At 53.2% G+C, this 22,028-nt stretch overlaps 8 protein-coding genes across 8 annotated transcripts; 3 read left to right on the forward strand and 5 right to left on the reverse strand.

Annotated features, from left to right (window-relative positions):
* Window positions 1-751: 751 nt before the first annotated feature.
* Window positions 752-1,768, forward strand: SPSK_07752 (ribosome maturation protein SDO1; the record flags this gene model as incomplete). The annotated part of the gene is made up of 1 exon (XM_016734409.1): window positions 752-1,768. The coding sequence occupies one exon, from the start codon at window positions 752-754 to the stop codon at window positions 1,766-1,768; it is 1,017 nt and encodes a 338-aa protein (XP_016591361.1).
* Window positions 1,769-2,302: 534 nt separating this feature from the next.
* Window positions 2,303-3,386, reverse strand: SPSK_07706 (small subunit ribosomal protein S18e; the record flags this gene model as incomplete). The annotated part of the gene is made up of 5 exons (XM_016734363.1): window positions 2,303-2,603; window positions 2,770-2,851; window positions 2,954-3,002; window positions 3,169-3,182; window positions 3,362-3,386. The coding sequence occupies 5 exons, from the start codon at window positions 3,384-3,386 to the stop codon at window positions 2,303-2,305; spliced, it is 471 nt and encodes a 156-aa protein (XP_016591362.1).
* Window positions 3,387-4,692: 1,306 nt separating this feature from the next.
* Window positions 4,693-6,127, reverse strand: SPSK_07506 (uncharacterized protein; the record flags this gene model as incomplete). The annotated part of the gene is made up of 2 exons (XM_016734168.1): window positions 4,693-6,008; window positions 6,070-6,127. The coding sequence occupies 2 exons, from the start codon at window positions 6,125-6,127 to the stop codon at window positions 4,693-4,695; spliced, it is 1,374 nt and encodes a 457-aa protein (XP_016591363.1).
* Window positions 6,128-6,565: 438 nt separating this feature from the next.
* SPSK_10822 (uncharacterized protein) lies at window positions 6,566-6,836 on the forward strand (the record flags this gene model as incomplete). Its single annotated transcript, XM_016737089.1, has 2 exons — window positions 6,566-6,609; window positions 6,638-6,836. The coding sequence occupies 2 exons, from the start codon at window positions 6,566-6,568 to the stop codon at window positions 6,834-6,836; spliced, it is 243 nt and encodes an 80-aa protein (XP_016591364.1).
* Window positions 6,837-8,840: 2,004 nt separating this feature from the next.
* On the reverse strand, window positions 8,841-11,957 carry SPSK_06967 (uncharacterized protein; the record flags this gene model as incomplete). Its single annotated transcript, XM_016733637.1, has 2 exons — window positions 8,841-11,722; window positions 11,798-11,957. 2 exons carry the CDS (start codon window positions 11,955-11,957, stop codon window positions 8,841-8,843), a joined length of 3,042 nt encoding a protein of 1,013 aa, XP_016591365.1.
* Window positions 11,958-13,404: 1,447 nt separating this feature from the next.
* SPSK_07550 (uncharacterized protein) lies at window positions 13,405-14,757 on the reverse strand (the record flags this gene model as incomplete). The annotated part of the gene is made up of 1 exon (XM_016734210.1): window positions 13,405-14,757. The coding sequence occupies one exon, from the start codon at window positions 14,755-14,757 to the stop codon at window positions 13,405-13,407; it is 1,353 nt and encodes a 450-aa protein (XP_016591366.1).
* An 840-nt stretch (window positions 14,758-15,597) lies between these two features.
* SPSK_06904 (structural maintenance of chromosome 3 (chondroitin sulfate proteoglycan 6)) lies at window positions 15,598-19,409 on the reverse strand (the record flags this gene model as incomplete). Its single annotated transcript, XM_016733576.1, has 3 exons — window positions 15,598-16,362; window positions 16,449-19,278; window positions 19,372-19,409. 3 exons carry the CDS (start codon window positions 19,407-19,409, stop codon window positions 15,598-15,600), a joined length of 3,633 nt encoding a protein of 1,210 aa, XP_016591367.1.
* A 1,267-nt stretch (window positions 19,410-20,676) lies between these two features.
* Window positions 20,677-20,898, forward strand: SPSK_10834 (uncharacterized protein; the record flags this gene model as incomplete). Its single annotated transcript, XM_016737099.1, has 1 exon — window positions 20,677-20,898. The coding sequence occupies one exon, from the start codon at window positions 20,677-20,679 to the stop codon at window positions 20,896-20,898; it is 222 nt and encodes a 73-aa protein (XP_016591368.1).
* Window positions 20,899-22,028: the final 1,130 nt, after the last annotated feature.

Genomic DNA, 22,028 nt, shown 5'->3' on the forward strand with positions numbered 1-22,028 from the left:
GCGGAGTGGGGACTGTGGCAAAGCGATGTGACTGGCCAAGCTCGGTGCTATGATGTTATCTTTCTCTCTTGCCGTGAGCAAGTTAAACACACACTGTACAGTTAACACTGTATGCACGTGCGACACTTTGTGTTCTCCATAGAAAACGGCATCTGATGGTCTCATCCCAGCTTTCGAGTTCAAACGGTTGGTCTTTTCACTTGAAGTATATGTTCGTTTCTCTTCGTATTGTCCGGATGCCCCATCGTTGAGATTGGGCTTTCGGTGTACGAAGTATACACGAAGTAAATTTGCCCAATTGCACTATACTCAGGCCGTCGTATGTTGCCATGTACTCATTATGATGAGTTTTAGGCCTGAGAGAAGCCTATGGCGGGGTATTTTGAGTCACCCACCATCATATCCACTGTCCTGGAACTCCTTAGTAATTGGGTTACCACCGCGCAAAGTAACGACACCCAAATTTTGTATGCAAAGCCATCACGGTGCTTTGTTTACAACGGCAAACACCTGAATGCAGCTTGAGCTTTATATTAGAACGGCTGTTTCAGGAAAGCTCAGTAATATAATAGGCTCACCTATTCGCTCCTCCTCCGCCGGAAACCCACGGCCCTTCATTGGCGGCAAATCACGACAGCAGTCAAAGTCAAGGCACCAAAAAATTGAACTTTTGAACGCACTTTGAAGTGTATTTCTCCCCCCGCCCAGCCTCAAAAGCCCAACCTCAGGACCAAACGCGCAAACTCGCACAATGTCGCGCCAGATCAACCAACCATCAAACCAGATCAAGCTGACCAACGTGTCTCTTGTGCGTCTCAAGAAGGGCAAGAAGCGCTTCGAAATCGCCTGCTACAAGAACAAAGTTCTCGAGTGGCGCTCCGGCATCGAAACCGATCTCGACAACGTCCTCCAGATCCCCAACGTCTTTATCAATGTGTCCAAGGGCCAGACGGCACCGGCAGCGGAGCTGACCAAGGCCTTTGGCAACAAGGCGACGACTGAGTCCGTTGTGCTTGAGATTTTGAAAAAGGGCGAATTGCAAGTCGGCGACAAAGAACGGGCGGCGCAGCTTGACCGAGTACACCACGAGGTCATTGACATTGTGGCAGGCAAGCTGGTGGACCCACGAACACGACGAGTCTACACGACCGGCATGATTGAGAAGGCACTGGACATGCTGAGCGCGCAGGCCCACCAGCAACAAGAGCAACGGCATAAGGAACAGAAGGAGCAAAAACAGCAAGAGCAAAAACAGAAGCAGGAGGCAGAAGACGACCAGGAGGATAGCGAGGGCAAAAAGCCGGTGTCCGACGAAGAGGACGTCGCTGGCGGTAAGGATGGCGCTGCTGGCCCTGCAAAGGTTCCCATGTGGACCGGCGTCACGGCTGCCAAGAGCGCCAAATCGCAGGCGCTCGACGCCATGAAGGCCCTGATTGCGCTGCAGCCGATCCCCGTGATGCGTGCGCGCATGCGTCTGCGTGTGACGTGCACAACGAGTGTTCTGAAGCAGGCGGCCAAGACCTCCGCCCCCGCAGCCTCGGCGTCTGGCGAAGAGGGCGGTCAGAAGAAGGCACCCGGCACGGTCAAGGACAAGATCCTCAGTTACGTGGAACAGGTTGAGAGCCAGGACGTTGTGGGCTCCAGCTGGGAGGTGACCGGGTTCGTTGAGCCGGGTGCTTTCAAGGCCCTGTCTGACTTTGTCGACAACGAGACCCGTGGCCAGGGACGTGTCGAAGTTCTGGACGTCACGGTGACAAAAGAGGACTAAGATGCCGGCGGGGGGAGGGGGGAACGCTGGTAAGAAAGGGTTACGTTTTTGCATATTTGATTGTGTCTTGGCACTTACATACCACTGTTTTGTTTGTCACGAATGATGTGTCTAGCTTTTGTTTCGGCGTCAAGGAAAAGTACTGTCAACGAAATGCAATAGATTCAAACGATAAAACATCCAGACAAATGGCTACAGGTGCCGGCATATGATGGCGTAGGTAACAATGACATAAACAATGGCATTCCTAGTTCACGGCCAAGGTATGTTTTGATAATTTTTATTTTGTTTTGATTTTTCTTACTCCGTCTCTCTGTATGAGAGCCTGTTAAAGACGAACAAGCAGAACAGTAGTAACAAAAATGGAAAAGAGATACACCGAACCATGTTTCCCTGGTACCAAACCGTTTGCTCCCATCTCCCACTCGTTGTTGTTTTCTCTTCCCCGCCCCAGCTCTCTTTCCCCAGGACGCTGCCGTCCTTGACAGCGAGCAAGGAAAGAGAGCAACACAAGAACCTTTTCCGATTTCTTGTTTAACCACCCTTCTTCTTGGACACACCGACAGTCCGGCCGCGACGACCGGTCGTCTTGGTGTGCTGACCGCGAACGCGGAGGCCCCAGTAGTGGCGGAGACCACGGTGGGAGCGGATCTTCTTGAGGCGCTCGAGATCCTCACGGAGCTTGGAGTCGACACCGTTGGCCAGGATCTGGCTGTCCTTGCCGTCGACGATATCGCGCTGACGGTTAAGGAACCAGGAGGGAATCTTGTACTGGGTGGGAGCCTGCAGGATGCTGACTATCCGCTCCAGCTGCTCAGCGGAGAGCTCACCGGCGCTACAAAGTGAGTTAGTATCTCGGTTCGATCGTCATTCTTCGATGAGTCGCCCCGGCCAGAAAGAAACGTAAGATTTAGTATGAGTACGAGCCTAATGCTGCCTCTTGTCTCTTCTTCATGCCCGCTTCGCAGTTCGATCGGTCGTTGGGTGATGATAAAACATACCGCATGTTCAGGTCGATATCGGCCTTCTTGGCGACGATGTTGGCATAGCGGCGACCGCAACCCTTGACCTTGGTCAGGGCGTCTAGAATTTGTATGTCAGCCACGATCCCCTTGCACTACATTGTACCATCCTTCGTCGAGAAACTCTTTTCTGTCCACTTGTTGGGGTGCGGGTGGTACTAACAGACGACCTTCTGCTTGCCATCAATGTTGGTGTTCAGCAGACGGATGATCTATTCCTCCTGTTAGCGTCCTGTGTTCCTTCTGTCGTCGGGTGGTGCGTCGTCTCAGAGTCGAGTGCCGCAGCGCTGGATGCGTATCGAATGCAGAGCCAAAGGTAAGGGAGCGCGACAAAATTCGAGGTCGAGATTATTGGGCGGGTTGGAAGTGTTAACGTACGAACTGAAAGTTAGCTGCACGCATAAGTGTTAGCAAATCTGGCCGCGCTTGTTCTATACATCATTGTCGCCGTTCCGAACGCCGTCGACATTCACGATAGCCGTCTCATCGGTTCGGGTTCGAAAAAGTGCGATGAGGCCGGTTCTGTGGCGTTGTTTTCGATGACAGTATGGGAAAAGGGTATTGAACTCACTCTTTTCACCTCCGACGAGAGACATGGTGGGCAACTTCTTCGTCTGTCCGACGTGGATGCTGCTACCTGAATTGTTGATGGGTGGTGGTTGAAGGTGAGAGGAAAGGGAGGAGAGGAATCGCAGACCATCGACAAAAGCCTCCAAACTCTTCCTGCGAAAATTTCCCTGTCAGTGTGGAGCCCGCAAGCCCTCTTCGAGGCGTCCCCTTCCAATAAGCGAGGGCCAACTTTTGGTGCGAAATTTATGACTTGGTGTGGAAATCCGGAAAAATATAATTGCAGCACGATAGGGTTGACTTGGAAAACTGAGTAATCAAGTCACATGACGGTTCTAAAACTGACACGAGACTGTCCTGCCTTTCTTAAGTCCGAAGGTTCGTAATGCACCGTGCTTGTACTGTATCTAATCTACCTTAAGACACGGCTGTTTGAATTCACAGACTGACAATTATCACAACCAGATTCATAGTTTTGCCGCATCTATTTTCGACTCATCGTCATTTCATCACATAATGAGCCTATGCATTTGTGATTTCTATGAACTGGACATCGGCGCCTTCTCGAAGACTTGAGGCCCAGGTGTGAAATGTGATGAGAGTTAACGCTGCGTGGATGTGCTCATGAGACTGGCAGAACCCCCCACCCAAGGTAAACACCCCCCAGGTTCCTGGACTGGCTTACACAAGTTGTTTGAAACGCAAGATGTGCATCGATCAAACGTCACAGAAAATGCGGTAGCGCCGTAGCTATATCAGAGTCTGCTATTGACGTGTTTTGATGTCCGCCACTGTTCTTTTATTTTTATTTTTTTTTCATATGTATCAGCGGTGCATTCTTATTTGCACACCCTCATCCTCTTATTTGCGATGCCCGATGCGCCGGGGACGGCGAGGATCTGTTTTGTAAATCTTGGCAATCTTGGCATATCGAAGGGCGCAGTTTTATACATTCGATCTTTTGATCTTTTGTGATGAAAATTAAGTCGTGGCAAGCTCTGCTGGTGATGGATTGTACTTCGTCAAAACAAACATATAGTGGATGAGCGTAGAAGGTCATAAAAGTGGTATCTCAATATCGATTTTCATACACTAACTTTCCCAGCGTTAGGAGCCTCCAGGGGACCATTTATCCTATAAACAAACATAAACCATACATAAACTAAGAAAAAAAGGGTGACAAAAACTATAGAACGGAAGGGGGAGACGTAGGGTCGGGTCTATGTACGAGACAGGAAAAAAGACGGACCTCTCTACAGAAAAAAAACCGTTACCAATCTTGTCGTCAAGACAAGCAGTGCACGGCCGGCCATTGTCAGAAGGGATGTTACGGGTTTATGCAGGCGGCGCGATTGGGACGATTTGCACGCCGACACCGCCCGCCGCCGCTGGGGTAGCAGGGGCTGCAGGAGCCACAGGCGAGACAACAGCGGCACCGGCAACCACGGCTGCGGCAGCTGCTGTGGATGCAGCAGCCGGAGCGGCAGCGGCCACGCTGGAGGTGGCCACGGCAGCGGTAGCAACAGCAGCGGTCGAAGTCGAGGCAGCAGTTGTCGTGGTCGACGTAGAGATGCTGGAAGAGCCAACATTGGCTGCAAAGCCACTAGCACCGCTAAGAAGAGCCGCGGCAGCCGCGTTGAGGCTCGACGATGAGCCCAGCGACAGGCTGCTGGCCTCGAGGGCGGCAACGGCCTCGGCCGCGATGATGGACGACTGCAGGTTGAAGAGAGACAGGCTGTTGGCGCTGTAGAGGGCGCAGTCCTGGCTGAACTGGTTAATGTTCTCGACGAGCAAGCCCGCCTGGTTGGGCAGGATAATGTTGGCAGGGTCGACGACGATCTGGGCACCGTTGGGCAGACTGGGGGCCTTGGAGCCATAGGGCAGGATGACGGTCTGGCCGATCTGGCCGAACGGGTTGTTGGGGTCATAGGCGGCGATGTTGCCGCTGAGACCGGAGATACCGGCGAGACCAGACGACGAGGCGTTGACGTTGCTCACGACAGAGGCGCTGCTGGCGGATGCGGCCGCTGCGGTAGTTGCGACCGACGCCGAAGCGGCAGAGACGGCCGAGGCCACGACGCCCGAGGGCAGGGCAGTCGCATTAGCGCCCAGCAAGCCAGCAAGGTCGAGCGTGGGCTGGGCCGCATTGATGGTCACGGGGTTGGCGGCAGTCATCATCACGACAACTGTGCTTCCAGGCTTGTTGTTGTCAGCGAGCAGCTGGTTGACCATGTAACGCGAGTTGCGGCTACCGGCGCCGCCGCGGAGATCGACCAGCTCGGTGACGGACACAATGACAGTGTTGACCTGGGAGAAGCGGGCCGCGAAGTGGTTGACGCGGATGTTGTTCTTGATGGTTTCGACCTCGTTCACGAGGGCGAGCTGGGACTGGACAAGGGCAGAGAACTCCTGCTCGGCCACAACGGCCAGCTGGTTGACAAGGTCCAGGTTCTCTTGGACAACGGTGATCTGCGGCTGGAGAATCGTCTGCTCGACGACTACTTGGGTGCTGCCAACAACTGCTGCAGGCGAGATACCGACAATGGTGGCACCATTGTTGTTGCCGTTGTTGTTGTTCTTGCTGTTTTTCTTGTTGCCGCTGTGGTTGTTGTTGGTGCGGGCAGCAACGGCATGGATCTTGTGAGCGGGCGCTGTTTTATTAGTAAAGGACTCTGAAGAATGAAAAAGAGTTACTCGTATACAAGGTCGTACCTGCGGATGCCAAGGAGCCAAAGCCGGCCAAGACTGCCAGGGCTGTAGAGTAATGCATCGTGAAAATTTGTTGGCTGTGAGAGGATGGGACAAGAAAAAAAGACTGAGAAAAACGTCGAGGTGCAAAGAAAAGAATGAATGACCAAAGCACTCGATGTATAAAGGCCCTGTCAAAGGGAGGTAGTTTTGATTTGGTTACAGTGTGCAAAGAAAGAAACGAGAGGTATAAAAAAACCAGTGTCAGTCAATGACAGAAATGCAGCCTCTTGGGCGCGGGAAGAGAAGAAAGATGAAGAAAGAAAAAGAAGAATAAAAAGAAAGTAAATAGGTTTGAAAAAAGGAATGTCGTAGCGAGGTACGGAATAGAAAAGGAAAGAAAAAGAGAGAGGGAGAGAGGCAACAGAAAAGAAAAAGAGGAGAAAGAGAAACAAAATAGGAAGATCATTGATGTGCAGCCAGGCCACCGTCCAGATATATATATGACGGGCTCATCATCATGCATTATGAGGCGTGGGAGATACAAGAGGAGGGAGGTGAGAGGTGAGAGGGCGTGCATGACAATTCTCAGCCATGGCCGTGCCTCGCGATCGACGGATTCCCCCCTCTCCCTCTCTGTTCGGCCGCGAGGTCGTAACAGCATCACATCGCAAACTCTGCACCCCTCCTCACGTCCTTACACTATGCTACAGAGCCTGAGACTTCTTGGCAAAACCAGTGACCAGCGAGGTAGTTCTGGGTCTCTGAGAGGCTCAGCAGTTGAGCTGTAACGTCGTGTTATTGTGTGCCCTTTTGTCGTGAACAATCTTATCTTTCAGGCTAACATCTGGTCTTGTGTTTTGTGTGAAGCACTGATACAAGACGTTTAACCGCTGTCCGAATGCTTCCATCTATGGGACCAGACCATACACAGCGTTTCCAGGGTCCGATCCAGGTCGCCCATAAGGGGGCGAGATGCGGGATGGAATGGCGTTGCGCTGTTCCAGGTTTGAGAGAGACAAAGACAGGGAAAGAAAAGACGAGGTAACAACGGCAGACACACACAGGACTCACAAAGACAGACAGATTAGACGGCCTATCTCTCTTGTCATCTCGTTTTTCCGCAGCGTATACCAACATACTTACAGCAATGTCGCGGCTTTCGACATGGCACCGGTCTCCTTTTGCAAGGGTTGAAGGAGGACAGGAGGCTCTGTTTTCAACGGCAAAGCTGCCATCCGAGAAACCTGTGAATGCACAGCCTACCTTCCATACCTTTTCTCCGAACGCTATGCAGTGCGTCTGATGGGGAAAAGTTTCTGTTGGGCAACACAGGGAGATGCAATAAGGAAAGAGCTTCATGGTGAAGGTGAGTTTATTTAGCGGAGGTGGGACGTGATGGAGGCCACTAACTTTAGTGACTGGGGGCAGGTTCAAAATAAGTTTAGGGCAAGAGCCGCGCTGGACAAGTCGGTAGATAGTCGGCGGCGGGTCCGGGGTTGCTTCCTGGACTCGAGTTGTTTTGCTAGTGTATTTTGCCCTGTTTTTTGAGTTTGGCTTTAGCTTCTGTCAGGTTTCTTCGGCACCTGGCGCCGCACAGAGCCTCTCCCTCAACGACCCCTGGTCCAGGTTTCCCAGACGTGTTTTGTTTTGCATCGAAAACCCAACACCATCAATGCGTGGAGATTTCAGACGGGGGACTGTGAGTGTGATTGCAAATAGAAAGAAATGGATATTATTAATTTATTTATTTTTAAAAGGAGAAACGCCAACATCAACTTCAGACCAGGACAAGGCACCAATGTTCGCTCATCATCTGGACGAAGTCCGTTCTTTGTGCACATATTTCCTTGGAGAGAGAAAATCAGATCTGCAAAGTGCACACCTTCGCTGTCTGCGTCACATCTGGGTGCTGACCGAGTAGCAAATCATATGGAACATCCTACCGCCCAAACTCCAGCATGTTCTTTTCAGACAACTTCTCTTTTATATATATTCGACGATATCTTTAAACATGGGTCCTCGCTAAGCAGCCCATCAACGACACTCTTTTGTACCAAAGGCCAAGACTTATTCGATTACAAGAACTCATAAAAGCGTAAAGTAAAATCTTGATGTAAAAACCCACAAGCAAAGTATTGCCATATTAGACTTGCCAGGCCAATGAAGCATAATGCAAAAATACAAATCGTTGCAAAAATGTAACGGCAGCCTCAAACGTTTTGACAAATAGTTACAACCTTTAGTACTGACCGGGAAGAGGCATATATTGTCCGTACTCTGCTGCACCGTATGGAACCTGTAGTCAAAGAGTGTTTTAAGATCTTGAGTGAATTCCTGTCGCCAAACTGGAATCTGTATAATAAGGCGCTCGAGAACAATGCCTTTCGGAGAATAGTAGATAAAGGACACAAAGCGGCATGACGATGGAGGCGCAGTTAAACTTTGATTCTGACCCCTTGTATTGAAAACAAAATAAAGCTTCCAGACGGTAGTATGAAACAGAAGTCTTCGAGAGGCCATAGGTCGCCTTGTGACGAAGTCACGGCGTTAAGTCGAGCCAAGCTGGCTGTTTTGCAAGAATTATATGAAATAAGAATAAGAAAATGGCAAGAAAGCAAAATAAAGTATCATTCTCTCTCCTTATTTGTTATATTTTGTGGTAAACTCAAATTCAAAGATCCGAAACTAACACTCAAATTCAATTTTGTGGCCTTACCGCAACACCATTGAGCCATCGAGGCATAATTTAGAAGCATTTGACAAGAGGGTATCATCCAAGTAAACCATCCCAATCATACATAGAACTGGTTGAAGGCCCATAGCAAAAATAGTACACTCGCTGCCCGGATTTGAACACCCAAGGTTGTTGGACTCAGGTGTATGGCCGCCGGCTCCTTGGCCGCCGTCAAAGAGCTCTCATCGCCATACTCTGGGAGCTCATAGTGTCCAGAATCAAATGCGGCTATACTGGCGTCGATGCCGATGACGGGGCCTCTCATGTTTGCAGGTAAGGGCGAATGTCCCGTATACTCCGCAGCACGGTCTCCGAACAGTAGTAGACTTAGAAAGCGGGTAGATTTGTATGTGTGTCGAGCGACAAGTAAGAAAATAACGGTGATACTAACAATCTCGACGCAATGTACGGTCGCAATCTTGGCTCTGGAGACATTCTCCAGGAAAGAAGCGCCTTCTTCAACGGCGGGAGCATACAGGGACAAGAGTCGGAGGTGGCCGGTCCCATTTCCAGACAGTAGGATGTGGTTGTGCAAGACAAATAGTTCAAGAGCCATGGCACCCAACGCCGCTGGCACCATCATGTATCTTGCACGCAGCTGGCTGTGGCAGTTCCGCACAACGGCGAAGCAGGCAACCGCAACACTCGTTATGTAGGGATGCGATGTGTCGCCTTCAACAAGCGGCGACACGGATGTAGCGCTGGCAAACATGAAAAAGAAGACGGAGCTGAATATGACAATCATAGTCTGGATAGGGGTAGTAAATTCAGTCCGGTACAGCACGGCGATCAACACCCGGTCCAACCACCCCGCGTCCTGGCAAACAGCGTTTCGGACACGTACATCGTCTGGCAACGAGTTACGGAAGTCGGGGTTGGTGCTGTTGGTTGAGTTGGCTCGGGCTCGACCATCGAAGAGTCTGACTCCGTTGGTGCTCGGTCCAGTACTGGTATGTGGACGTACGCTTGATTCGGAGAATTTTCCAGAAAGAAGCATTTGTTCTTGTTCCTGCTGGCGCTGTATTCGATCGCAGATAATGGCGGCTCGTTGTGCGACAACGGCGACCACCATACCCACATATGGCGCACACCAGTTTGTATAGACAGCCACGCTCATGTCTTCGACAGCCCATGTCGTTCGTTTGCCAAACAAATATGTGCCTGCCTTGTTTATCGTCTCAAAAAGACCGAAGGGCCCGGGATGCAAGCCAATATATACGAGAACAGTGGCGGATACACAAATTCGGAGCAATAGCAAATGAGGTTGACTTCGATTTGTGTGAGAACCGATTCGTAGCGTGATATAGATGATGAGAAACCAAAAGGATATAAGGCGGGGGAAGTAGTAAAGACGAGACACGCTGTTTGCGGTTCCCTTATCGGGCCCGTCTAGCATAAGAGCCAGCAAGCAGGGTAGGATATTAAGGCGAAAAAGAACTGACGCTACTCGGTGGAACGAGAAGTCGTTTACTCGCAGAAAATAGGACGCATGACCGAATGCAGACAGGAAAAGATACGATGCAGTGAAAAATCCGGACCATTTGACAACAATGGACGTTTGGGTGGTGTCCTGGTATGCGAGGAGCAAAACGGCAACCTGCATAAGGCCCTTCCACTCATTCGAAATGTGTCGAGGTAGAAAGTCTACCTCTGACAAAGATGGCCGATGCGGCGATGTTGGTGGCGGACCTCTCAATTTCCAGACGTATCTTTTTTGGTAAACAAGGAACACAATCACCGACAAGACCGAAACAAAGCATAGCCAGCCCACATTGTAGTGCTTCTCTGACTTGGCGAAGGCATGTGAGCGATCGGCCATATAGCAATAGAGGGCGGCAAGGCCAACAAATGTGCATGATAAATGGGATGCCAACAAGGCAGCTCGGCTTTTGACAACAAATATGAGGGTGGGAACAAAAATGGCAGCGCAAAGGATGTACCAGAGTAGCCTCTGTGCGCGGACCGGTGTTGGATAGGCGGCACAGCACGTCGTCGTATGGACGAGGCTGGGCACTGGCTGATCGGCCGCAGGACGCCCGAGAAGTAGTCCATTGCAGCGTGCGTTCAGCGGGATATCGATCCACCGCTCCGCAACGGACGCAGTGACATGCAAGCCCGTGTCCTCATAGGCTTCGGGAATGTGGTTGGTCATCTCGTTGTAAGAGGTCAGAATGTGGGACTGTACGGCGGGTGACACATTTGCGAGGTAGTTGTTCATGCGCTTGATCCGATCCGGCGAAATCGCTTCGGCACGTCCAGGCCGAAGCATCTCGTACCGGGGGATCGTGACCGGCGCGAGAAAGACGTAATTTGCAGAGTGTTGTCCGTCAAAAGGACGCACCTCGTCACCCATGACACGGGTCACTCGATCGGTTGTTGTGCAAAAGGTGTCGAAATATTTGTCGTCCGCTGCATTACGTGCAGCCCAGAGTCCGACCGATCCTATTATGACCAAATCTGGCTTCAATTCCGTGCCAGCGTGCTTGTCGCCGCCGGGCTCCATCATACGGATCTCGTCGTCAAGCGCCGTCGAGTTCAGCCACGGGTCCCAAATAAAATGCAGGTGGACCGTTTCCGAGTCAATGGCCAGGTCATGCCGGGGGTTGCTCTCGGTGAATGTCGTTCGCAGAAGCCATTCGGCCACCTCGTGCTCGAGCCGGGTCAATGCGGCAAAGAAGAGCACACGCATGGTCGTGTCGCCGACAAAGAGCACGCGCTTGCCACCCAAACACTCACGGATGTCGTCTCGCGAATACTCGTGCATGCGGCAGCCGGCCGGCTCCCACTTGTCAAACGGCCGTGCCGGAGGCGGCTCGCGGCCCTCACGCTGGAGTGTCTCGAGCTGCTCATAGTCTGCGGCGGCATTGACCTTTAGAGGTGCGTATGGCGGCCAGGAGCCGTGCCGTATGAGAGCCCGGCACCTGTACGGATCGGCGGCGTCTGCAAAACTGTTAGCTTGTGTCTTTTCATAAGCCTATTCCACCATTGTTTCATTTTCAAATGCTGGCCACGTACTTGATAAGGCCTGCAGGACAAGTCCCAAACAAAACAGGGTCAGCGACAGGCACACGATGACATTGGCGGTAGCATGGCCTACGTCGAGCAGGCCACAAATAGTGCGGCCGAGCAATATCACGGACTGCGTCCCAACTCGCAACGGCGCTCTCCACACCATCTCCGAATCACCACGCAGAGGAAGCGATGGGGGGAAAGTGGGAAAAAGGCACGCGATCACTATTTCCTTGGCTCACGACATTGAGGAGCTTGTTAGGAAGATTTGGGGATATGCAAGCGGAAAGATGACGTAACAGTTCTTGAAGAATGGGAAGCTAAGTACAACATAGAAGAAGGATGTCAAAAAATAGAAGGCAAAGGAGAATGGCAGCGCAGTATGAAGGAGAAGCGTTAAGATCGTGCCTTCTCTGTGACCGAGGCTTGATGGGAAAGAGCTGTGGGAGAAAGTCGGGAAGGAAGGAAGCGTCTTTTCTTTGGCTGTGTCCACCACATGCGCAATCGTTTCATCAAGTTAATATAGCTCGTACGACAGACTGAATTGCTTCCTCTCCCTGCAGTATTATTACGCCAAAGTTATCCGAGTGTGCTGTTTGCAAACGTATGCTCGTTTTGTTTCTCGGATAGCCGCAATTGGATCCACCCATAATTGCACATTACGAAGTACAAGTACGAATTAAAAGCCAAGAGCTTTGCCAAGCCAAGACTGAATAGGAAAGAACGCGTTTCCGCACATTCCAAACAGACACTGTTACAGTTAGGTCCGACGGTGTTAACATGTGAGGAAGGCACGTCTGACAGATCACTGCCTCGTCTACTCACTATGAGGAGCAGTAGCTATGATGTGGGCTTCTGGCGCATGTACGTTGTTGAGGCACATACGACGTACGGATTATGAAATTGCGTATATTTGTTTGGCCTTGCATCCCTCTGGGACAATTGATGTAAGTCGACCCACTGTCGCGTGAGGTTTAGAACAAGGCGGGTCCTGGTGTGCAGGTCGAGACTGCTGAAGGAAATCCTTGTTCCCGGTGAAGATAAGGTGAATGATGGACGCTTATCAACACGTGATATAGCTACCATATTGTCGTGCACCACAATTTCATTTTCTCACTTCAAATTTTCTCCCAATGCACCACTGACCACTACAACACACCATTCTCCATGTACTCCGTATGCTGATACGCCATGGGACGTCGTGCACGACGGCGTTTCGATACAGTATAGCAATGATATATGTCGCTATTCCTGATATACATACAAGCCGTCTCTGCAGCGACCAGGTTTGTTTCGTAGGTCTCGCTTCCGAGACAGCACCTTTCTCTCATTTCTTGCTTTCTTCTTCTCCATCTCTTCACTGTCTCATGCCAATCTCGACCATCTGACCCCTTTTCATATCCTACGGCTGGTCTTGAGTTCGGATGCGGGTGTCGCTTGTGTCCTCCATTCGGGGCGACGTCGGTGGCAAGCCGTACTAGACAAGAGCAACATCCAACACTCTTTGAGTGCGGGCCCTTCTTTCTGTGCATCTATGGAGGTTTCCTGCAATTAAGTTGTTGTAACATCTAATACAATCCCGATTCCCGGCGATTGAATCGACCGATCCATCCCTACAATGCCTGGGATGCGCCCACCACGAATACCAACGCCATCGTCCTCCAGAAAACAGCCTTTTGGACAGCCAAGGCCACGCCGGTGCTCCGACTGGCCGCGCCCTGTTGCATCTCCTGCGTGATCGTCCGGCCCACCGTCGTCGCCGCCGTGAGGCCGTTGAGGTTGTCGGCCGTGGTGATGGCCGGTCCGCGGTTGAAAAAGTCGACGAGCAGAAACGCAGGCTTCGTGCCGCTCCATTGCGCTGTGCACCGGTTGGCTTGCGCGCCCAGCGTGCCCGAGATGCCGTCACCGCCGTTGCTGCCGCCGCCAGTCCCCGTCGTATCCGGGCTGTTGGTGACGTCAATGTCGCTGACGTCCGGGATCTGGATGCTGCTGCTGACCTTGGCGTAGGCAAAGTGGTTGAGCAGTGGCAGCATGCCGCGCCTCAAGGCCGCCGCCGCCGATCCTGCTGAGGGCGGACGGTCCAGCGAGCAGTTGCTGAACTGAACGAGGTTCGTAACCATGTAGGGCGTCTCAAAGACGTGGTCAAACTCGTTGAGCAGGTACGGGTAGCTTGCGTCGGCCGCAATCGAGGCAATAAACGTGACGAGACGAGTGTTGGCGGCAATCATGGCTTGCAGCGTCGGCCAGCCCGCGGCGCCTTGTTGGCTGGCCGAGCGCGCATAGCCGTATTTGGACAGGCCGGCTTGCTGGAAAATGCGGCCAAACACCGCCGCCGCCTGGTTGTCGCTGTTGACGAGGAGCAGCGTCACGACATCGTGCGGATTGGTGTCCAACCATCGGGCGATGAGGCCCAGCCATGTTTCCAGAAGGCCGGCGTTGAGCAGGCCACAGCTTGTGTGGCAGAGAAAGAGGGTGCCGTTCAAAACATGCACCTGGGCCTGGAGCAGACGGACGCCGGCCGAAAGTGCCAGTGTTGCATTGAAGAACTGGTCACCGGCGATGGCACTGAGCTCGTGTGAGTCGCGAAGAAAAGCGCTGTCGTGAGCGCCGAGGTGAGTGACGCTGCTGTAGCTACGGCCGCACAATAACGGCGAGTTGTTGCAGGCCATTCCTGTTGATGACGTCGACGATGACGGTGATGACGATGACGACACGGGTGATGAAAGTGATTGGGATGGCGATGGGGTGCGTCCAAGAAGGCCCGCTGCCGTCCCTGATACGCTCGGACAGCCATCACGGCCCGCTTCATTTGCATCTGCATCTGCATCTGCATCGGGTCTGATAAACGGCTCGTTAGAAAGCGGCTTGCTCCGGATGTCAAGGGTGCTGCCGTCGGCTGGGATGGCCGATGCCCTTAGTACCGGCAATGCCTGTAAGAGAAGGAAGAACTGCAAGGGAGGCTGCATTGCGTGCTGTGTCAGTGCTATGTGAGAGCATATAATTGATTTTGGATACGACTTTTTTATCTGGAGATGGCAAAAATGGCTGAATATCATGTGTTTGTGATGTGGAAAACTAGAGACCATAAAACGAGATGGCTTAGATCTGGCATCATTCCTTGTGGTGCGCCAGCTAAGACGAACAAAAGAACCTGATTGTTTTGTAAACAGACGGCTTGCCAGGCAGAAACACAGAAATCTTTGGCGAGCCTGGAGGACGACGATATTAACCGGCGTGTGGAGGGCGCGAAGGAAGAAAGACGTGGTAAACAAAGGGCGTCCTTGGGCGTCATTGGTTAGGCTGAACTTGACCATTTTCTTCGACCATATAAGTGCTGCCCATGTTATAAGACTGCCCTTAATATGTGGCACAGGACACGACACCATGCAGTACGCTTTACACTTGGATTTGTGGGATATTCGTCCGCAGGACATACAGGCACAAATGGCAATGAAGCCCAGCACTCGAGAAGCCACTTCTGTACGTTATGATACTCGCCAATGGAAACACGAAACACACCCAAGCAAAAAGAAAGGACCTGCACCGCCCGCCGCCAGGCACGACGCAAGAGATGGAAGTCGAACATGAGTGCATGGAAATTGGAAACGAAATAAGAGGAAGGCAAAGAAAATTAAAACAGAAAAAAAATACAGAGGGGGCATGGGTGGACGGAGAAAAATAAAGACCTCCTCCCATCCCGTCCTTTCCGACCAGCACGCCTTTCATAAACCACAGAACAACAAAAGAAGCCCACGAAAACGAAATCCCAGACCGACGAAATAGCCTTTGTAGCGTTTCCTTCCGTCTTACTGCTTCTGACCATCCACAAAGTTCAGCGCCTCCTCGGTAGCCACGCACCCAATCGAGCTCGTCTTATTGGTAAACGTCACACCGTAGCACTTGTCGGCCACCTGCACAATCTCCGGTCGGAAGGTCGTGCAGATGAACTGCGTGCCTGCATCCTTGGAAATGGATGACAGCAAGCTCGCCACGGCCGTGCGGTACTGCGCGTCCAGGTTTGCATCGACCTCGTCAAAGACCACCATGGGGCTGGGGTCTGTCTGCTGGATCGCAAACACCAGGCACAGCGCGCACAGACTCTTCTGGCCGCCACTCAGCTGCTGCACCTTTTGCTGCTCGTCCATGTGCTTCGAGTTGAACGACACGCTGATGCCCACGCCCGTGTAGCTTTCGACGCTGCGGCGCTGTCTCCGCAGCGCCGACGACCCGCCGGCCGCTTCGTCGTCGTCATCGTCGCCGTTCTCCTCCTGTTGCCGCCCGTCTCGCCGCTGGATCACCAAACGGCCGTGACCGGCCGGCACCAGCCGCTCAAAGATGGTGGCAAACTCCTTGGAGATCTGCTTGAATGTCCGCTCAATAGACTCGTCCTTGACGCGGTCAAGATGCGCCACGAGCTCCTCAATGGAGGCCTGCGACGCATCAAGCTCTTCACGCCGCTTGAGCAGCTGCTCCTGCTGGTTGGTGAAGCTGTTGTACTGCTCAAACGCCTTCTTGTTGACGTGCCGGTATTTCTTGAGCGCTTCGAGGACCGTCTTGAGGCGTTTCGAGATCTGGGTCGGTGTTAGTTACGAAAAATCATATACAGGGACAAGCTCTATGAGGAGTGCAGAAGGGTGACGAAGGGGGCTAAATATACCTTGGACGGGTCCATCCGCTCGTACTTCTCAAACGCCTCCTCGGGAAGCACGCCGAGCTCGCGAATGTTCTTGGCGGCCTCGGCCAGCTGCTGCGTCAGAAGTGCCCGCCGCTGCAGGCTCTTCTCCATCCGCTTCTGGCTCTTCTCCAGGGTGGTCGCAATCTCCTGCTGCTTCCGCTCCAGTTCGACCTTGTTCGCCTGTAGATCGCTAATCTCCGCCTGCTGCTCGTCCATCTCGTTGAGTGTCTCGCGCAGCCGCGTCTCCTTCTCGTCGAGCCGTTTCTGCAGCTTCTTGAGCTCCTTTTGCGCCTCGGCGTAGTTGCCGTCGCCGCCCACCGACGTCATGGTCTCAAACACCTGGCTTGTGAGCTGGTCCTCCTTCATGCGAAGGTTCTGGCGGAGGTCAACGTCCAGAATCTGCTTCTGGCCCTCAATCTCGCGGCGCCGGCTGGTCGCCTCGTTCACCTGCCGCTGCAGCGCCTGGACCTCGTTGTTAAGGTGGTCGAGCTGCTGCTCTTCGGCCGCCGAAAGGGCCTTTTTGAACTCGGATTTGCGCTCGGCCTCGTGCGACTCGAGCGACGTCGCGTACTCTTCCATGCTCTTGTTGATGTTTTCGTAGCGGTTGCTCAGCGTATCCTGGCGCGCTCGCTCCCGCTCGAGCTGCGCTCTCTTGGCGCTGAGCTCCGCACGACTAGGCCCGAAGCCTTCCTCGAGCTGCCGCATCTGGTGAAGAATCTTTTGCTCTTCGCCGCGGGCGTTGGTAACCTCCTGCTCCTTCCGGTCCATCTGGCGCTTCACGTCGTCGGCTTGCGCCACGAGGCTGTCGTGTTCGCCGCGCCACTTGTTCATGGAACGGATAGCTTCGAGACGCGACCGAGATGGGTCCACATAACCGCCGGTCATCGTACCCGTGCGCTTCGTCGTGTCGCCCTCAGGCGTGATGCCGTCCACACCATGGCTGCGGCCATACTGAGCGGCCACGGACACCGTCGGACAGACAACGGTACTGCCAAACACGTGCTGGAAGGCCTTTTCAAACTTCTTGTCAAACTGAATCTTGTCGACCAGGGGGAGAGCATCCTTGGCGCCCTGCGGGAAGTTGGCCTGCCGTGGGCGCAGCTGCTCAAGAGGAATAAATGTGATGCGGCCACCCTGCTGACGGTACAGGGCATTGGACAGGAGGGTACTCGTCTCCTCGTTGTCGACAACGTAATGGAACAGGCTGTTGCCAGCAATGACCTCTGCGGGGATACGGTACGCCTCGTTGACCTCCATCAGGTCTGCCAGCATACCATAGGCACCTGGAATGTCCTTCTCGCGCTTCATGCGCTCAATGGTGGCCAGGCCCCTTGCTGTTGCGTTGTCCATCATGTTGCTGAGTGTGCGGCTGGCCTTGTCTCTCTCCTGCCGGGCGTTTGATATATGTGTGTTGAGCTTGTCGTCTTCGCGGCGCAGGGCCCTCCGTTCGTCGTCGAGTTTCTGCACTTTGTCCTGTGCTTTGGACAGCTTGTCGGCGAGCGCGGTGCGGTCGGAACCGAAGCTCTCAATGCCCTTCCACAGATCCTCGATCTCGGCTTCGAGTGACTGAATCAGGCGCTTCGCCTCCTCCGTCTCTTCGGCAGCTGACACACGGTTGGCCCGCAGGGCGGCCAGGGTGCTGTTCAGCTCCGTAAGCTGGCTGTCAATCCACCGATCACGCTCCGACTTGTTCTTGAAGCGATCACCTTGCGACTGCTTGTTCAGGAGGCGCTGGCGGCGGGCGTCCAAGGACTGGAGCGCCTGGCGACCCTCAGCCTCGGCGGCTCTGCGCTTCTCGAGATCCGGGAGAATGCGCGCCAGCTGGCTCTCCTTGGCGGCAATCTCGGCGCGCACAGCCTTGAGCTCGGCGTCGTGCTGCTGCCTCGCGCGGTCGACAGCGTTCTGGCTGTCGGCAAGGCTCTTCACCTTGAGCTCCGCCTTGGCCTTGCTGCGAGAAATGTCTCTGCATTCCGATTCAAACTCTTGGCGATCCATGTTGAGGATGTCCACGGACCGCTGCAGTTCTTGGAGCTCACTATCGATCCGCAGAATGGCGTTTTCGCCGTCGAGGAACAGCTTCTGGCTCGCGCCGGAGTTGTCGGCGCCGTCCTGGCGCGAACGGTCAATCTCCTCTAGCGCTTCTGTCAAAGCGACCTGGTGGTGGTGGTGGAACGCGTACTCCAGGCACCGCCGTTCACGATCCTTCTCCTGAAAACCGCGCAGCTCTTCCTTCTCTTCCTCGAGCTCGCTCATCCGCGAACGGATGTACTCCAAAAGCTCGTCGATCTTGGCTCTCTTGTTCTCGGTCTCACTCATGATCTTGAGCGACTCGGCACGCCGGGCCTCGTAACTCTCGGTACCGGCGACCTCCTTGAGCAACTTGAGGCGATCGGACTCCTTCATGTTGGTCAGGGCCGTGACACGGCCCTGGGGGACAATATAGTACGAGTTCTTCAGCGAGAAACCAGCCGTATCGAGCATGCTCATGACCTCGCTCCGCGTCGACACCTTTTTGTCCACGGCATACTCGTCTTTCCGCAGGCTGATGGTCCGGCGGAGCGACACCTCTCTATTGTTCGTCTGGAAACGGTTGTCGCTGTTGTCGAAGATGATCTCCACGTAGGCGGAGAGGACGGCAGAGCCCGAACCCTCGTGCAAGAGGGCCTGGCGCTCCTCGCGGCTCAACTGTGTGTAGGCGTCACCGAGAACAAAACGAATGGCGGCAAAGAAGTTGCTCTTGCCCGAACCGTTGCGACCGACAATGACGTTGGTGCCGGGCGAGAAGGGCTCCATGACCGTCTGGTCCTTGTAGCTAGACGGAGACGCGACATGTTAGAACAACAGGGTGGGCGGCCACGGCAGAATACATCCCGCGATGTCGCGGTTGACGCGGACAAGGACATACCTCTTGAAGCCCTGGATAATGAGCTGCTTGATATACATGTTGGCGGTAGGTGCTGCCAACGGGCAGCGGCGTCGCGCGTTAGATAGGGGGAGGATAGTCGGATGTCGAGCTTGCGCAGAGCGATGGGCAGCGGCACGGACGACAAAGGCGACGTCAGCGGTGACCGGAGGGGTGATACTGCGCGTCCGTGAATTGAGTCGGCTCCGTTCGTTGTCGCGATTGTGGATTCTGCAGGCGTCGTGGGCTACAGCACGCACGCAGTGATGTGCTAAATGGGGAGTCGACGCGTCGCGGGCGCAAAGGGAATAACTGATGCGACTAAACGCACGGGCCACGGACACGAGCGGCGCGGGGCATAACAGGCATTTACTTGTGTTTCAGTGCCAGTGTCACAGCAAATGGTGTATTTGCAAACGCGACCATTTCATTTAAATCACGTGATGTCTTTCGTCTGGCGAGCTGTCGTAAGATCCAGGGGATGCAGGGGTAGGCCTGAAGCGTGTTGCAAAAGCCACAGTATTACGACGTATTTGTATGTTGTAGTGCCCAAACAGAAGGCACATAAAACAGATGAGACCTAACGAGTGAAAGGAAAGAGCGGTCGAGCAAAATGCGAATTGGAAAGTGCGAAAGTTAACGTGAACGCTGCGAGAAGGAGCCAACCACACACACTGCGTTGCAAAATGCACAATGGTTTCACGTTCGGATACAGCAAAAAAGACCTCGAGTTGTGGAGGATCAGCGACAACAGTGCGAATCGGAGCAAATTGTGATGGGCGGGGACTTCTGAGCTGTCCGGGGACGAAGCTCGTTGCAAGGGGTATATTTTATTTTATTTTCGGGAGCCGTCCCTTGATGTGCTGTTTCGCACGGTCTAGCCAGGCCAGTGCTGCAAATCGACGCCGTATTCGTGCCTCGGGCTGGCTAAGATCGGATCGGTCGGGTTTGCCCTTGAGGCTCTGAGGCACAGGCGGGATGGTATGGCTTGACGCAGACGGACAGTTTTAACGAGTCCTGGCAGGTGACTACGGCCGAGCTCAGCGCAAAGATACTTGTCTGGCATGCAAGCGGTTGTAATCCTCGTACGGAACAACACCTTATATTTATATATATACGTTGTACTCCATACGTTGTATCTTACAATGGCATTAATCCAATTCAAATAGTCGTTAACTCGACATGACAGTTGCGTCTCTCATGTCGACTGTAGTATTACGCCTTTCTCGAGATCAGCAACATATCAGATAAAATCTTTTGGAATGTGAGTAAGATGCCAAGTACTTCGGTTCTCGTCATCATCGCAGAATGTATCACACCGAAGCGCTCGTTTGGCCAGGCACGTTTTGGCGCGCCGAGTACGTTGCTACGAGGCTGTGGCCTGGCCGTTGCTCTTCTCTCGGTTGTCCGCGATGGGATGCTCTATACGCCGGCCACGAGCCATCGTGTGGCATCATGTTCTCGGCGCTTGCTCAGGCAGCAGCAACGACAAGTAGGCACCGATCATATTGGGCTATGCGAAACCGCTGAAGTATGCCTGCGACGGACCATGTGATCTTCAGAAGCTGCAGTGTCAAGATGCATCTAGCGGCAAATGATTGACCGCACACAAAATGCCACAAAACAGAAAGTGGTGCACAAAGAAAAGAAAAACAATCGAAAGGCGCAGGCCCAGTTAACCCCGGACGGGACAAAGTAACCTTAGTACAGGTTGATGATGAAAAGAGCACGAAGCGAAGAGTGCCATGATGTTTGTGAGCTGCCAGTATCTCCTGCTTGGTAGTGGAGAGTGGTCTTGTATTGTTCAGGCCAAGTGTCCGAGAAGAGGGAAAAGACACTTAAAAAGGGCAGTGGAGAGCAAATTGAAGGCGAGAAAAAGACGAGCGAAACGACCAGCCAAGTCAGAGCTTTGGGTGGAGAGGTGGAGAGGCAACTGACGCTAAGACCGTGCGCGGCCTACCCGGCTCTTGCTAGCTTAGAGCCGGTAGAGGGCGGAAGGGACAGTGAAAACGTGTATAAAAATACTGCATTGTCATATAGACCGCCGCCCGCCCACTCTTTTTTTTTTGCTGCTGCTGTGTTGACTCGCGCCTTCCCTGCCAAGTTTTGCTGACTGCGTAGCACAACACCGCAACGCGTAGGAGCCACACACCAACTCGCACCACCCATCCATCACTCGCCACGCGCTAGTGCTCTGCGCATGCTCTTTCCCAGCCAGCGGCACGGCAGCAAATAAAAGTACAACATAACCACTGGGCGCTGCCGCCACTGCTGCAGCTGCAGCAAGCTCTTTATTTTCCTATTTCTTTTGCAGCGCATCGTCCCACGATTGATTCGCGCCCTGGCGGATCTCGATTTTATGTGAGTCTTCCTATCGCTCATTGATATTCATCTCATGCCGCCCTATTCTGCATTTCGTTCATATCCCAATCACTTGGGTGACAAGGTTGCATGCATTATACGCGTCTTTCGTCACCAAGTCTTCCGCTACTGCCTTTTCACGATGATCGCCGCAATCATATTATCACGTGATGGCACCAGCCTTGGACGATTCGCTCAAGTTCATCCCATCATCACGTTCATCTCAACAGGCGCAATCAATCATGTTTTCATACATTTGTTGCCACCGCGCTACCTACCTCATATGTACCTCAGAGGCC

The sequence above is a fragment of the Sporothrix schenckii genome (assembly GCF_000961545.1).
Source record: "Sporothrix schenckii 1099-18 chromosome Unknown Cont41, whole genome shotgun sequence".
In the NCBI taxonomy this organism is placed as follows: Eukaryota; Fungi; Ascomycota; class Sordariomycetes; order Ophiostomatales; family Ophiostomataceae; genus Sporothrix; species Sporothrix schenckii.